Source organism: Chionomys nivalis, chromosome 1, assembly GCF_950005125.1.
Source record: "Chionomys nivalis chromosome 1, mChiNiv1.1, whole genome shotgun sequence".
Lineage (NCBI taxonomy): Eukaryota > Metazoa > Chordata > Mammalia > Rodentia > Cricetidae > Chionomys > Chionomys nivalis.
Window position 1 is genome coordinate 3,337,500 of NC_080086.1, and position 14,929 is coordinate 3,352,428.

Below are 14,929 nucleotides of genomic sequence, written 5' to 3' on the forward strand. Positions count from 1 at the left end.
AGGCCTTTATCCAGTGAACATTAAGTGATAATCTGTGAATAAACCTTTCCATTCATACTAAATCTTTTTTACACAGCTTCTTTTCTCAGTGCTGTGTATTCCAAACTGTGGAGTGCAGGTCAGCTTCTCTCAATGCTGTGACAGGATGCCTGACTGAGGCAGCTTAAGGAAGAAGGGGAATTTCAGATCAGTCTGAGGGAACAGTGCATCATGGCAGGGATCTCGAGGCAGGTGATGAGCAGCCTCCCCAGTCAGAAGGCAGATTCACGAATGCTGGTGCTCTACTCTCCTCCTTTCTACTCAGTCTCAGGCCCTGAGCTCAGGGGATAGTGCTGCTCACACGCACAGGCCTTCCAACTCCCAGCCACATCCAGAGCTGTGCTTCCTTGGCAATTCTAAATCCAGCTAAGTTAGCGATCTGTGATTGGCCACCTTCACAAGTACCATGCCACCAGAGAGGAAAAGGATCTCTCGATCAGCAGTTCACATTCCTTAATGTTCATTTTTTTATTTTTTATTTTTTTTGCAGTGCTGGGAGTTGGACTGACAGCGCACAAGACAGGCCTTTGTCAACAGACATTAAAAGATAGATAAGCTGTGAATGTGTTCACAGATTTCATACATTAGGCAAGCACTCTACCACCGGGCTTTATCCTTAGCTCTGTCTTACTTTGTTTAAAGTTAAGTAGATAAGTAATTGTTGTGGGGGCTGCAGGCCTCTTCCCACAGCCCGGCTCATGGCTGCCTGGCTAACTTATGCCCCAAAATAACAACACACAAACTGTATTCATATAAACACTGCTTGGCCCATTAGCTCTAGCCCTTACTGGCTAATTCTCATATCCCGATCAACCCATCTCTAATAATCTGTGTAGCACCAGTCTTACCAGGAAAGATTCAGCATGTCTGACCTGGCAGCTTGCTTCATCGCGTCTGGCTCTGAGAGGAGCTGCTCTGCATCTGAGCTCACTTCCTCTTCCTCCCAGCATTCTATTCTGTTTACTCCACCCACCTAAAGGCTGGCCAATCAAATGGGCCAAGGCAGTTTCTTTATTAGCCAATGACCTTCCTCCATCAAGTAATCACGTGTGCTGGTACTCGTTACTGCGATATTAAACATGACATTATATGCCCACTTCCAGGATAGGACTGGATTCTAGTTCTTCATTCTAACTTCCTCAAGGAGAGGGCTTGGGCTGAATACATGTGTCAAGGAGGGAAAAGAAAGGCTGAAGAGAATGTGTACTCATTTCTCTCCTGAAGTTATGAGGTGCCACAGAGATTACAAAAATCCTTCCCTTGCTTTCACCAGGATTTGTATGAGTGACCACTCCTAACAGGAAGGGTTTTAGGGGCTGCTGTTTCTTAAACTTGCAAGGTATATTCACATTTGAAAACAAGGGTCAGTGGACAGAAGGCTTTGCCCATACTGAAATAACATTTTTCTATCTGTGTTCTCAGCACATCCTGTGTGCTGGTCAGGAAAGGGACTCAGTGGGCTTGGATTTCACCGAAGACTGTTGTACTCTAAGGTGGGTTTTGGGCTACAAACTGCTCAAGATGATTCCAACTTGGCTAGTGGAGATGGTGCACCTTCTTACAACGTTCTGGCCAGAACTTCAAATAAGAACTTCAGAAAAGCCCTACCAACTATTCAGAGACTATCTGCAATTCTACCAGACAGTAATCTTGAAATTTAACCATCATTTTAGTTCTTACAGGATCCCATAGAAATAACATTGCCCCCATGCCACCTGGAAGTAATTCTAGAAAACAACACCCCTTCTTGTAACCAGAAACTGCTTGCCATTCCCGGCCCTTACCCGAATAATCACACAGAAACTATATTAATTACAACACTGTTTGACCAATGGCTCATGCGTATTCTTAATTAGTTCTTACATATTAAATTAACCCATTGCTATCATTTTATATTTTACCACAAGGCTGTGGCCTACCAGTAAGGTTCTGATGGCCTCTCCTTCGGCAGCTCCTGACTCTGCCTACTCTCTCCTGCCTGGCTTTACTCTGCTAAGCTATTGGCCAAAACAGCTTCTTTATTAACCAATGATAATAAAACATATTCATAGCATACAGAGAGGAATCCCACATTACCCTCTCCCAACAAAGTTTGTCCTCAGGGTTAGAGACAATAGTCATCTGTTAGGGGTTGGTTATAAGAGGTATAAAGTTGGGGGTGGAAATGAGGTAGACTCAGGGATCTCTTTTGAAAAAAAAAAGAGAAAGGGATAGGATGGGATAATAGGTAGATTAGTGTATCTACTTATGAGCTATTATAGACAATTTATATTGGTATAGATTCTTCTATATTGATATAAATTCAAATTGTATTTGTTATATTGAATATGCTATTTCTGTTTACAGTATTTTTGTACCTATGCAAAGTTATTTTCTCATATTGTTTGTATGCATGTTTCTACCTCTGCTTAAGATATTTTGTATATTGATGAAATTTTAGGATATACTTATCATATTGCACTATACATTTCTACCTCTGATCAAGATACTTAATATGTTTACATTTTGAGGTCACTGCCCTCATTTACTACACATTTGTTTAAAGATTGTTTAATTTTTTTCAGTGTGAAGCCTTTGTCTTTAAGCTATATAGGTACTAAGAATTACAGGTCAATAGTCACCCATGTTTGTCATATTATAGTTAGATTAGTCAAGTTCTTTAGATGCACAGAGATTGTATTTCGCATAGACAGGTAATCTTCAAACACTTCAAAGAGCTGTAGAATGTGGCATTTAAATAACCCAGGATTCTGTTGCCCTGAGACATGATTGCTCCTGGCAGCACCAATCTATTCCCAAGAGAATGTTGGGCACTGGAGACACTCCATTTGGAGCTTGTTTTCTTCTTGGCAAAACTGGTCTTTGGGCAAAGAACTGCCCTTGCCTTGACTGACAAAATGCATAGTGTCCAGACTGGACAAGCAGGATACAAGCAAAATGACTGCTGAATCTTGCCAAGACAGGGTAAGGCAGTCTTTCCAATTTTTCAGCCTCTGAAAATGGTCTGTCAGATACTCCAGGCCTTAGTCAAAGTTGAATTCCCCAACACTGTAAATGAGACTTTGGGTGATCGCCCAGGTAGCTGGTTGTCTCTGTCATTTTTTGCAACTTTTAGAAGTTGCTTGATTGCACTTCCTGTTTATTCAAGTAATATTCTCTTCTTACGTCTTTGATGGGGTTGAAGACTAGATAGTCGTAGTTACTTTCCTCTCATGACTCAGCAAAGACATTTTTATTGTAAGACTTAGACTCCTAGGATAGGATAACTGTTGAAATATTTAGCATTTGTTTCTTCCTTGATTTTGTTCATGCTGGTTGTATGTTTTTGTCTCCTTTTCCCTGGACAATACTAGGTATTTATTCTTATTGTATATAGTTTTGTGTTAGACTTAGAATCCTCTTATTTAGACAAAAGGGGGAGGTATTGTGGGAACTCCTTCAGCCAATAATAGCCTTTTAGATACTGCCCATTTTGAGCACGGTCTCAGGTACTGTAAGTGCAGACAGGAAGCATGTGTGGTCCCTTTTTTCTGCTGGATTCAGTTCCCAGTTTCTAGCACACACAGAGGACTGCAGATCGCTACTCTTACTGTGAGTTTATCCCCAAATAAATAAACTTTTGTCATACTCCATTCCCGGCTATTGTGGAACTCTTTGTTTCGCCTACAGAAGACTCTGGATTTCAGATAATCAATAGCAGCACTATGAATAAGGTATTGCCATCTTTGTTTTGTTTTTGAAAGTGTACACAGGCTGGATATGAATGTGTGAGAATTCTCCTGCCTCAGCCTCCATAGCGCAGGTATGGGTCATGCCCTTCCCACTCCCGTCATCTTTAACCTTTGAATGGAAAAACCAAGAGGCATTAGGGTTCTAGAAGAAATCAAATGGCATATCCCAGAAGTTTAATAGAAGAAATGACAATTATACAGTGGAATGGAGGCAGGAGAGGGACAAAACAAAAAAGATTACCAAAGTACCCTGGGAAGTGACAGTGGCCTGTTGAGAAGAATGGAGTCAGAGGAGGGCCAATTAGATAAGCGCTGTTGGCAATGCGCTGAATATTCATAACTAGATGCCCCAGAATTGGTACCAAAGATTGGAGTCAGTGGAGGGAGAAACTTGCAACTGGAGAAAACCCAGCTCAGGGATTGAGTAAATAGAAGAGAGAGCACAAGGTTCAGGTCTGACCTTCTCCTTCTTCAACAACTGTGATGGGATAGCACAGTTAAGCAGTCCTGGAACAGACTCCGTAGAACAGACAAGCCCCAGTGACACAGATCCTAACATCACACACACTTCCTATTTAGATGGCAGCCCCGTGTGCTCCCTGCTCACATCTTGCTCACAGTGATGCCATCTAGCTTTGCAAGAGCTCTAGATTTCCAAACACAGACAGGACCAAGGCCATGGGAAGCCCTGTCAGGGTGAGTGTGGAGATATTCAGTCCGTGTTGTTTGGACACAGGTTCTGCTACAAAACCTTTGCTGACCTGGAACTCACCATGTACCCCAGGTTGGGCCATCCTACCTCAGCCTCCCCAGTGCTAGGATATGCGCCGTACTACCGCACCACTTAAGACCATGTTTTACAAGGGCTGCACTCTACGGCACAGGTTAAGCTGTGCAGCGGTGGTGCGAGCCTTTAATCCCAGTACTTGAGATGCAGAAGCAGGAGGATCTCTGTGAGTTTGAGGCCAGTCTGGTCTACAAAGTGAGTTCCAGGACCGGTAGCCTGTTACACGGAGAAAACTTGTCTCAAAAGATAAAAACAAACAAACAAACAAGGGACAGTGCAGAGTATGAGGAGGAGGAGGAGGAGGCAGCCAACTGCCAGCTTCCGTGCAGGGGACATGTCTGTGATCACTGCACTTGCAGCTGCTAAGAGGCAAATCTACTTCAGGCATTGCTAGACAAGTTGGAGCCTTGAGTGGAAACTGACTTTCTGTTAACAACTCATGACTTGGGAATAACACACATCTTTGGTTTGACAAATAGAAACAAATACCTACTTCTTACTAGAGCCTTATATGCAATTATAAGATATGCAAATCACTAGGCCCAACATGAGTTCAATAAATAATGGCCATTACTTCTTGTACTGTTAAGCCTAAAAAGACTCTTCAGCATAAATGACTGTTCTGTTTAAAGACATAAATTTGTTATTGCAAATACAGACATTGTAACAAGGAATTCTTTCACAGGTGACTTAGTAAATCACGGGTAAAGGTAACACCCAGTGAATCCTAAGTTTAATCTTTTCAAAGTCCTATGTGCAGAGTTACTGGGAAGGAGCCTAAGTGGAGGCTCAGCTCGGGGACCAGCGTGGGAAGACTGGCACCCCAGCTGTCCTTACATCTGCTCAGTAGTTGCTCCCCAGACAACAGCAATAACGTTTTAGGCTTGCGGCTATGAGACAAGTTCAAACAAAGACAACTTTTGTTTTGCAAATCAAAATTTATGCATAACTTTATTATTTTCTCTTCAAATTTTTATTTTGGAATAAACAAAGACTAAATTAAATTTCCCCCAAGAAACATCTAGAGGGTTTTCCTTTCTAGAACTGTGACACGAACAATTTTTCCCCCAGGTAATCACTTTCAGTCACTGTGGGGGGTTAGCCCCATTCTGCAGATTTCTGTGTTATCTTACGGACGAGTCACAGCAACATGCCCAGCTTAGAGAATGTTAATATAAACCTTGCCCATGTCACTCGGTCCATCGCTCTTACTCAGACAGTTTTCCAGTAGCTCCTTGATGGAGACACAATCCTCCGTCTCCAGCACGAACCGTTCCACAGCCTTGCGTCCCGGCAGCTGGCTCTCCACCATCACACTTCTGACGCTCTCCAGGACGACACCTCTGATGGCCTTACGCCTCCCAGGGACACTGAAAATGATAAACAGGCCCAGACAGTCCTCTCCCACCAAGTTACAGAACTCTTCCAGCTTCTCAAATCTGCCTTTCTTCCAAGACTCCTCTCCCTTTGACTCACAGGATTTGGGGTCCCACAAATGAGGAGGGGCGGCCATCCTCAGGGCCTGCACTGCCACCTGAAGCCGTATCTGTTTATCAGGTCCCCAGAAGGTCCAAATCCAGTCTGCCCCGAACAGCAAGGCCTGGTGCTTGGTCATCCGGGTGGTGGTGAGCCACTCCTCGGCCCCCCTCTCCTGGCAGAAAGTGATGAAGTGGACGAGGAAGAGCTCACTCAGCGTACCCGCTGCAAGGCCGAGACTGCTCAGTGGATACTCAAACCCGAGGAACTCCTTCAGCTTCTGCGCTGCGTGGGCAACAGCTGCACTGACCACCTCGCACATGGCGAGAACCTCCTGCCTGTCCTTTGGAGGCAGGCTTCTCGGAGCCTGCTGGGAGGAGGCCTTTTGTCCCATTTCCTCCTGCCCCCCAGGAGATGCTCCTCTTAGCTATCAGACAAGGGAACGTCACCAGGAACCACTTCTTTTTCAGAGGAGGGCTTCTTCATCGAACCAAGTCTGTTGAGACTGTCCCCAGCTTCCTAATGCCATGGCTTTTCTTGGTGTGGCTAGACATATAGACCCGAGGTTGGCAAACACGTGAGAGCTTCCTGTTTGACAACTGGGTGTGTTGTGCTCACAGATTCCTGCCACCTGCCGAGTGACAAATGACAATTTCACAAAAAAAACACCTGTTCTTCACCTGGTTATGGAGAACTTTGTAAACTCTAAGTGCGGTTCCAGTCAAATGAAAACCGTATGCGAGCGTACAGGTTGGAGTCATACATCCTCTCTCTCCAGCCAATATCTCCAAGTTTGCAGGTCCCCTCTGCCCTGAGCCTTCGTTCCCCAAGTATGCTATGCTGCTCATCTTTCCTTTTCTATATACTTCTTAAGTAGAGATCTCAGCTCGTCTGTGATTCATGCTGTGAACCCAAACAAACAAACATAAGCAAGCTTATATATAATAGCCTGTTGTGCTACCAGGAACAAGACCTTGTTATTCGGAACAAAGGAACAGCAAATAATGACAATGAAAAACACAAGGCAGTTATCAACTGACTTTATTTCTTTTCATAAGGAAATGCCAACAGTGCATAATACTTTCGTAAATAAAATATATAATCAAAAGCTTTTATCTTTATCACATATCATTGGTTGTTACATTGTCCTTAATAAAGAGTATTTGGCATCTGTAACAGTCTGCTGGCATTTTCAACCAGGTTCTAATAACAAATTGAACTTTTCAAATGGTGATATTTATTCATGTTAAACTAAAATCCCAGTACAGGAAGAAGCCAATAACATCATCACTCTTGAACAGGAGCATTCAAAGGAAATCAGGGTTAGCCTCAGATAGTTTCAGTCAGAAATAAACAGCGGCGTTACAACCTTCACAATGCACAGCTTCATGATCCGCTGAGCATATAGAAGGAATACTGCTCACATTTAGAAATGGTTATCACCAAATCTATTACCATACACTGAATTGCCCCCCTGTACCCCAGTGTGTGAGCTCCTGTCTGTACACAGTTGGTCTCGTTAGGTGTTGTCCTGGATGAAAAACAGATTGTCCCAACACCACTGAAAACACACATATACACATGCCACAGGAACAGCTATTCTCGGTTTTCTGTTTTCTTTACAAAGAGCTTTAGGGCCATGTGCTACAGAAAACATGAGCAACATGCCACTGGACAGGAAAACCATCAGAAAACATTCTGCAGCTTCAGAGTTTTGGATCCTGACTGAAATCACACGAAGCCCCTTAAGTGGACAGTGTGAGTGTAAGGTACAGTCAGCATGGCGAGGCGGGCTTCTTAGTTTAGCGTTATGGTGCATTCGGCAAAGAAGAAAACGAGAGACTTAGTATGCAAAGGTTCTGTTTTGGTTTGGGTTTTTCCAAAGTCACTCTAGCAGAAACTTTCCTGAGGGGTATAAGGGCATCCAAAGATCCTTTATAAAGCAAACGGGGTCAAGATTAAAGCTGAAGCTTCTAAACTGCTCTGTGAGTTTGTGGGAATCACGTGAAAATGTATCAACGGAGGGAAAAGGGGACTGAGATCCTCAGGAGTCTGCTGGTATATAAAAATTGAGAACACTGGGGTTTGTTTTTAATACGATCTTTGGATCCTGTGTCACAAAATAAAAGTTCTGTTTTCTATATACTGTATATATACACACATATTTAGAAAAATATATAAAAATAAGACAGTCAGAGGCCAGTGGAGGTGCGTGGCATTTAGCGGCACCAGACGTGGTAAGCACTTGGATCTGGAGAGCAGCACGTTCAGCTTAGACGGCTGCAGGGAACACTGATGTGGCCAAACCTCCGTCCTGGGGATGTGAATGAAGCACTCTGGCAAAACACCCAACCTTAAACGCAGCACGTTAAATAGAATATATCACAGACTTTACATTAAATAGAGGCAGAACGAGCAAACTTCCGGTCACCAGCATCTCGGGTTTCTTCAGAATTGGCACTGTTCCCCTGCGTGACAGTCCCACTTCCGAGGGAGCAGAAGTCGGAACAATTAACAATGCACAACCTGCCACCTGTTGCACACGCTATTGAAAGACAGAGTTGGAGAGCGACATCTGTGCGCCTGATCCTGCCTGGGTCAAACGTTGGAGTCTTCGTCTGTGATGCTGGCACTGGGGGAGCGGGCAGCAAAATCTTTAAACATGTCGTCTTCCTTTAACATGTGCTGGGAAACAAGAGACAGAGCTCAGCACCACACACCTGCCGACACGCAAGTGGGAGTTCGTGGCTTTAGATACTTTTAGAGTAACATTTTCAACTCCCTGTCCACACTTACTGTGAGATTGTTGATGCCTTCGGAGAACGCACCGATCTGCCTCACCGTCCCTTCTGAATCCTCCATCTGCCAAGAACAAGCCACAATGTGAAACTTGTACAGTTTCAGAAGGGCAGAGAAAACCACGAAAGTAAAGTAGGAAGAACGTAAGTGGCACAGAATGTGGCAGGGGCCACAAGGATCCTGTGCCTCTGCGTCCCCTCTGAAGACACTTCCCAGGTACTGACGATAAAGTATGCCAAGTGCTGAGGACAGCACCGGAAGCAGGCGGCAACCTGCGGGTATTCAGAATACTTCACGATTTTTATTTTCAGGCACGTGAAGACAGCACGCTTCATGACTGACAGTGTGCAAAGCTTCCATGGTGCATCCGAGTGCCTGTGGGTACACGGTGCAGGGCCTACCTGCTCTAACCGATCCAAATCATCCTCTTCATACAGGCGCATGGCCAAGCCAGTTCTAAACCCCTTCTGGGAGCTACTCCCCGAAGTGTGGCCCAGTTCCATGGGACAAACATATTCCTCTCCGTCTTCTTGCTTCTTCTTCCTCAGGTTCCCAAAGTTGCTAAAGGTCAGTTTCTTTGGCTTTAAAAGCAAACAAAAAGGCACCCAGGAATTTGATAAAACTCCTATGACAAAGGACTAATAACATGTCTAAGTTAATTATTCACTTCATCACACAAAGCAAGCAACCTGGACGATCAAACTATCACAAGAAAGTCAGAAGTATCCTGGACACACAAGCCATGCACTATGGCCTTGGTGTAACTCTCAAAAGGTGAATCTCACTGTGAGAACACAGACTGGACAGGCCAAGACCCTTTGTTTGCATTAGACAGGATTTAACACAATAGATTGCCTCTCAGAGATGAGTCAAATTGTACAAAACGAGTCAATCTAATATCAGTAAAAACGGTGATCCTAACTGGTCTAGTGGTACAGGTGCCTGCGGCCACACATACTTGGAAACCGAGGCGGGAGAATCACAAGCCTAAGGCCTGCCTGGGCCACTTAATAAGAGCCAGGCTTGAAATAAAATATTAAAAAAAAAAAAAAAAAAAGCCTGGTGGTGGCGGCGCACGCCTTTAATCCCAGCACTCGGAAGGCAGGTGAATCTCAGTGAGTTCTAGGCCAGCCTAGTCTACAAGAGCTAGTTCCACGACAGGCTCAAAAAGCCACAAAGAAATGCTGTCTCCAAAAATCAAAAATTGAAAAACAAAAAATTAAAGGAAGGGACAGACTGGGGTATATAGGTCAACGGCAGAGCATTTGCCTAATATGGTTAAGACCCTAGGTTGAGTCCCAAGCTGGATGGAGAAGAGGGATGGAGAGAGGGAAGGGACATTGGACAGTAAAGCTGTGGTTACTTTGCCTAGTCTGCCTCACAGGAGGCCTGGTGAGTGGTCAAAGACTCCACACTCTTGGAGAGAAAGTGTCTACTGATCTTTAGGAGAGAAACTTCATCTTAGTCTCTACAGCTCCCAAGGAGGAAGGAATTCAAAGTCAGGGTAAAAACAAAGAGAGTTTGGCACATATTTCTAGAACTCCTAAGCTGTCTTCACCTTAGGGACGTGGAAATAACACAAACAAACAAATTAACACAGGAATAACTCGAAAGAAAAAGCAGAAAGAAAAAGCAATCTTCTACAACCCTCAAACCCTGGCGAGTAAAAACACCCCATAGTCTTTATGTGTAGCTCAGATCAACCCTGAGTTTGCAGTCCTCCTGCCTTAGCCGCTTGCATGCTGGGATTACAGGCAGGTGTAACAACCCCTGGTTTTGACGCTCTCCTTAAGATTTTTTTGATTTATAAACCAAACAAGCTGAATAATATGTGCAAGGAGGAACTTAGTGGTTCACTTACTAATCAGCAGTGCTGAGATCACCCCAGGCCTCATGCCTGCAGGCATGTGTTTACCACTCAGTTACTCCCACCACACGTCCTCCTCTTACACCTATTCACCAACAGGAAAGCAAAACCACTGTAATGGTAAATTGGGCCCCAGCCATAGCCCTCGGCATCGGCAATGCGCTGACGACAGAAGCCAGCGTCCACCTCTAACTCTAATATGACAAATGATTTCAGCAGGAACTTTCAAACAGGCAGTCCCTTAATTGCTCAGTCATAAATATGTCTGTATACAGACTTTTTATCTCATCCACAAAACTGAGCAACTCTCTGAAGGATGGAAGGATGGGGCCTCTGCACGCACTCCACAACAATCACACGAACCAACCTTCACTTTGGCAGTAGCTGTTAGCAGTACATAATCTGGTAACTCCATGGCATCCCGCTTCTGGTGCTGGGCCTCAGCACCAATCAGAAGGTTGAAATGGGTGGCCAAATGTCTGCGCAGCAAGGTTTTGTTTGGTGGAATGTTCAACAACTGAGCCATGGTTTCCACATTAAAACGAGGCTCAAGAACCTGTAAGAAAAATTGGGATTGGTAAAAGGTGCCATGGGTCATACACGGTTGTAGCAGAAGCACTTGACAATTTGCAGACAACCTGTCCTCTGGGTCATCCCCAACAGCCCTATCAACAGTAGAGGGCACAGACTTCACAGTTTGCAGACAACCTGTCCTCTGGGTCATCCCCAACAGCCCTATCAACAACAGAGGGCACAGACTTTACAGTTTGGAAGCAACCTTTCCTCTGGGTCATCCCCAACAGCCTATCAACAGCAGAGGGCACAGACTTTGATTGGTTTCTTTTTTAGATTTATTTTTTTAATGTGTAAAAGTGTTTGCCTACATGTATGTATGTATACCACATGTGTACAGTGCCCACTGAGGCAAGAAGAAGGTCCAAAACCCCTGGAACAAGGGTTATACATGGTCACCGGCCACCATGTGGGTGCTGGCAACTGAACACGGGTCCTCTGTGAGAGCAGCCACTGCTCTGAACTGCCTCTCCAGCCCAGACTCATCACCGCGCCTGAGTTAGGGGGTGAACTGGCTGTGTAACCCAGGCTTCAGGGGAGCAGCACGTCCTTCTGTTTGGAACGCTGGCTCTGAAAGCAACCGCTCGTGGAACACAGATGCGCAGAAAAGCAGCCTGCATCTACACAGGCGTTTAAAATCACGATCAATGAGAGACGGCTGCTGGATGTCAGTCAACACTGACGGGCGATGAGAAGAAACAGGCTTAGCCGTAACTCAGGGAAAGATGCCGGAGATGCTGTGCAAGAGAAATCCAGCGCAAACGCGAGAGGGCGGGATGAAGTACCTCCACATCACTAAAAACAACCCGGTACACAACGAGTGTCCCATCTACAGTGCTCGGAACCAGGGTTTAGATTTGGGGGCATCAGCACGGAGTCATTTCTCTTGGGGGTAGGATCAAGTTGCAACACAGATTCACTTGTGCTTCGAATACAGACAGCCTCCTGGTAACCTGATGCAATCCTTCTAGCTCCCAACAGCTATTCTACCATGTAGAACTTTCCACTTGTGAGGTGGAAACACAGAAGTCACAGGTTTTAAAGCAATGCAGATCTCGGAATAAGACTGCTCACCCTTGGGACTAAAGGGAACCAAGCAAGCAGTCAATTTCAGACTGAAAGAGCTTTACCATGAGGCCTCCGTGGACTCCGCTGCCTCTGAGATTGGGGGCGTATTCTGCCAGGTCCACAGAGCGTAGCCACTCCATCACACGGTGATTGGTCCACTGCTGGACCTCAGATGGGGTGATGGCATTCTGTGGAAACAAACACACATTATACCTCCGGTGCTGATGGCAGGACCTGCGACACCGAACACAGATGTGAAATCTAACAGGTCTGACCTAGAAAGCATACTATCTGATCTCCCATGAGCTACTCTTAGAAATAAGAGTGGGTGAAGGAAATATTTACAGTGGCATTTTACTCCGTGGATTGAGGTGGCAGTAAAAAGCATAGCCCACGAACAGGAGGAGGCAGAAAAGCGACCTTTGGCTTCAGTGACACAGTGGAGCCTTTACAGAGATAAAAGGGAAGGACAGAGGAAAGCAAAGCCCCCGAAGTCGGTAACCAGCTTTCTCCACAGGTTCCAGGAGAAAAAGGCTCTGAGTTTTCACACAGGGAACGTCAAGTTCATGTGTGCAAATGTCTTGTCTGAAATGCTACCTCGTCGGATGGCCGCCTCCGCAGGCAGTTTGGCTCGAAGTTATTGATCCTCAGGACTTGGATGGCCCTTTTGATACTGAGGTGATGCAGCACACTCACGACCTTCAGGGACAGCAGGTCATCCTGCAGGGGAGAAACAAGGAGCTCACTGTGCCGGCCCACAACTGGGGGCAGGGGGCCCCCGGGGAATCCCAGAACTCTGCTTGGGATTCTGGGTTTCATTCAGTAACAGAACTCCTGTCCTGATGTTCTCAACAAATCCCTCTCTAGAACCTCAGATTCCTATTGTTCCCCCAAATCGGCACCCCTCTCTCACTCTTCCAGATGCTCTGAGAGGATTTAGCACACAGGGCTCTGGAAAGGACTCACTGGCCACTCTAAAAGACAGCTGTTCACTAGGGGCAAGGAGATGGTCTCTTTGCATCCAGGCTGGCCTCAACTCAAGATCCTCCTGCCTCCGCCTCAGGAGCTGCTGAGACTGAGCTGTGGTGCTGGGCCTTGAGGAATTCCTGTTTCCTCCTTAGTCCCCTACATTGATCTGCAGGCAGTGTAGATACTCAGGCACCCGAAGACGGGCAGCCACACTGCCCTCCCTCTCTCTCGCAGATAGGTGGGTCAGAATGTTCCCTTATGATCAAGCTTCCTGGCCTGGAGTTCCCAGTCTGGGTTATTTGCTCCACCTAGCAGACATGGTAACCGATATGGGAAAAACTATGTCCCCCAGTGCAAGGGTCTGGATAATAGTGACATGAAGATTTGTATGTTTCAACATATTACCAATCATGAAGACTTGTATGTTTCAACATATTACCAATCAGCTTCTTCAAGGAAACAGTCTGGGCAGTCTGCGGCCATGTAGGGCAATTTCAAACATGCCCAACACACCTAAACAAATTATTTCAGCAATAGGTGATTTCAGGGCAGTGCCGAGATAAACCTTCTAAACACACCCAGAGAATAAGCAGAGGGCCGTCCATGTAGGCACACAGCACACCTTACTGATAGATAGCACGTTACTTGTGGAAAAAAAGTCCAAGAAAGAACTTGCTATAAAAATGTTTCTAAGAGCCAAACCAAAGAGTTAGTGGTTTATCCTTTAGGCTGCTGAGCAAAAATTATTTCCTCAATTTTTGTAAGATCACTTTATTAAAATTAGTGTTTTTGGATAAATGAGAAAAGCCTTTTTAACATGTTTACTCTGAAACTGAGACCTCAATTCCAAACATTTCAGTGTAGGCTACTTTCCTTTCATTGAAGTCTATCAGGTTAAGAAATACCTAAATTATACTTCTGAAAATATATTTGAAGGGTTTCTACAAGCATTGCTTTCATTTAAAACCATTTTTAAGCTTGGGCATCGTGGTGCACACCTGCAATCCCAGGACTCAGAAGGCAGAGGCTGGCGGAGCTCCGTGAGTTCCAGTCAGAGCTACACAGTGAGATCCCATTCAAACAAACAAATAAAGTGCAGCAAATAAATAAATATTTTAAAATACTTTTAGACTAAAACCAGGGTTTCCAGATAATATAGAGTTCTCCGTGCATTTTATAGCTTCTCTTAATATTCACACTTTATGAGACTATGGCACATGTCAGAATTAAGAAACTAATACAATAATAAAATAAAGCACAGGCTTTATTCAGATTTTGCTAATTTTAGAACTTATCTGTTATTATCATTAGTGTGTGTGTAGGGCATCCATGCAGGGATGTGAGCACACGTGTGGAGGGGCAGGAGCACACGCGTGGAGTGGCGCGAGCACACACATGAAGGGATGCGAAGCACATTCATGGAGGGACGCGAGCACACGCGTGGAGGTCAGGGGACAGCTCTGCAGAATCAGCCCCAGTCTTCCACCTTCACATGGGTCACAGGTCCTCAGGCTCGCTTAGCAAGCACTTACACCTGCTTAGCCATCCCATCGGCTCCCAGATTGGCTTTTTACTTCTTGGTTCTTGCCAATTTCCCACCCAGATCCTTGTTCTGTTCCT

At 45.1% G+C, this 14,929-nt stretch overlaps 2 protein-coding genes across 13 annotated transcripts in view; both read right to left on the reverse strand.

Moving 5' to 3' along the window:
* Nucleotides 1-5,716: 5,716 nt before the first annotated feature.
* Rep15 (RAB15 effector protein) lies at nt 5,717-6,427 on the reverse strand. Its single transcript, XM_057773821.1, has one exon. It carries the CDS (start codon nt 6,425-6,427, stop codon nt 5,717-5,719), a length of 711 nt encoding a protein of 236 aa, XP_057629804.1.
* Nucleotides 6,428-7,063: 636 nt separating this feature from the next.
* The window catches only part of Ppfibp1 (PPFIA binding protein 1), a 148,810-nt gene continuing 140,944 nt past the window's right edge, over nt 7,064-14,929 (reverse strand). For all 12 annotated transcript variants that reach the window (XM_057761843.1, XM_057761915.1, XM_057761905.1 and 9 more), the window contains 6 exons: nt 12,938-13,060; nt 12,403-12,528; nt 11,067-11,255; nt 9,234-9,413; nt 8,830-8,895; nt 7,064-8,718 (listed from right to left, as the gene is read on the reverse strand). In XM_057761843.1, coding sequence (XP_057617826.1) covers nt 8,632-8,718; nt 8,830-8,895; nt 9,234-9,413; nt 11,067-11,255; nt 12,403-12,528; nt 12,938-13,060 — 771 coding nt within the window. In that variant the 3' untranslated portion in view covers nt 7,064-8,631. The remainder of the gene's footprint in view (nt 8,719-8,829; nt 8,896-9,233; nt 9,414-11,066; nt 11,256-12,402; nt 12,529-12,937; nt 13,061-14,929) is intronic.

Excerpts from the sequence above, each read along its gene's own strand:
- Rep15 (XM_057773821.1), bottom strand. The coding sequence starts at position 6,427 with ATGGGACAAAAGGCCTCCTCCCAGCAGGCTCCGAGAAGCCTGCCTCCA.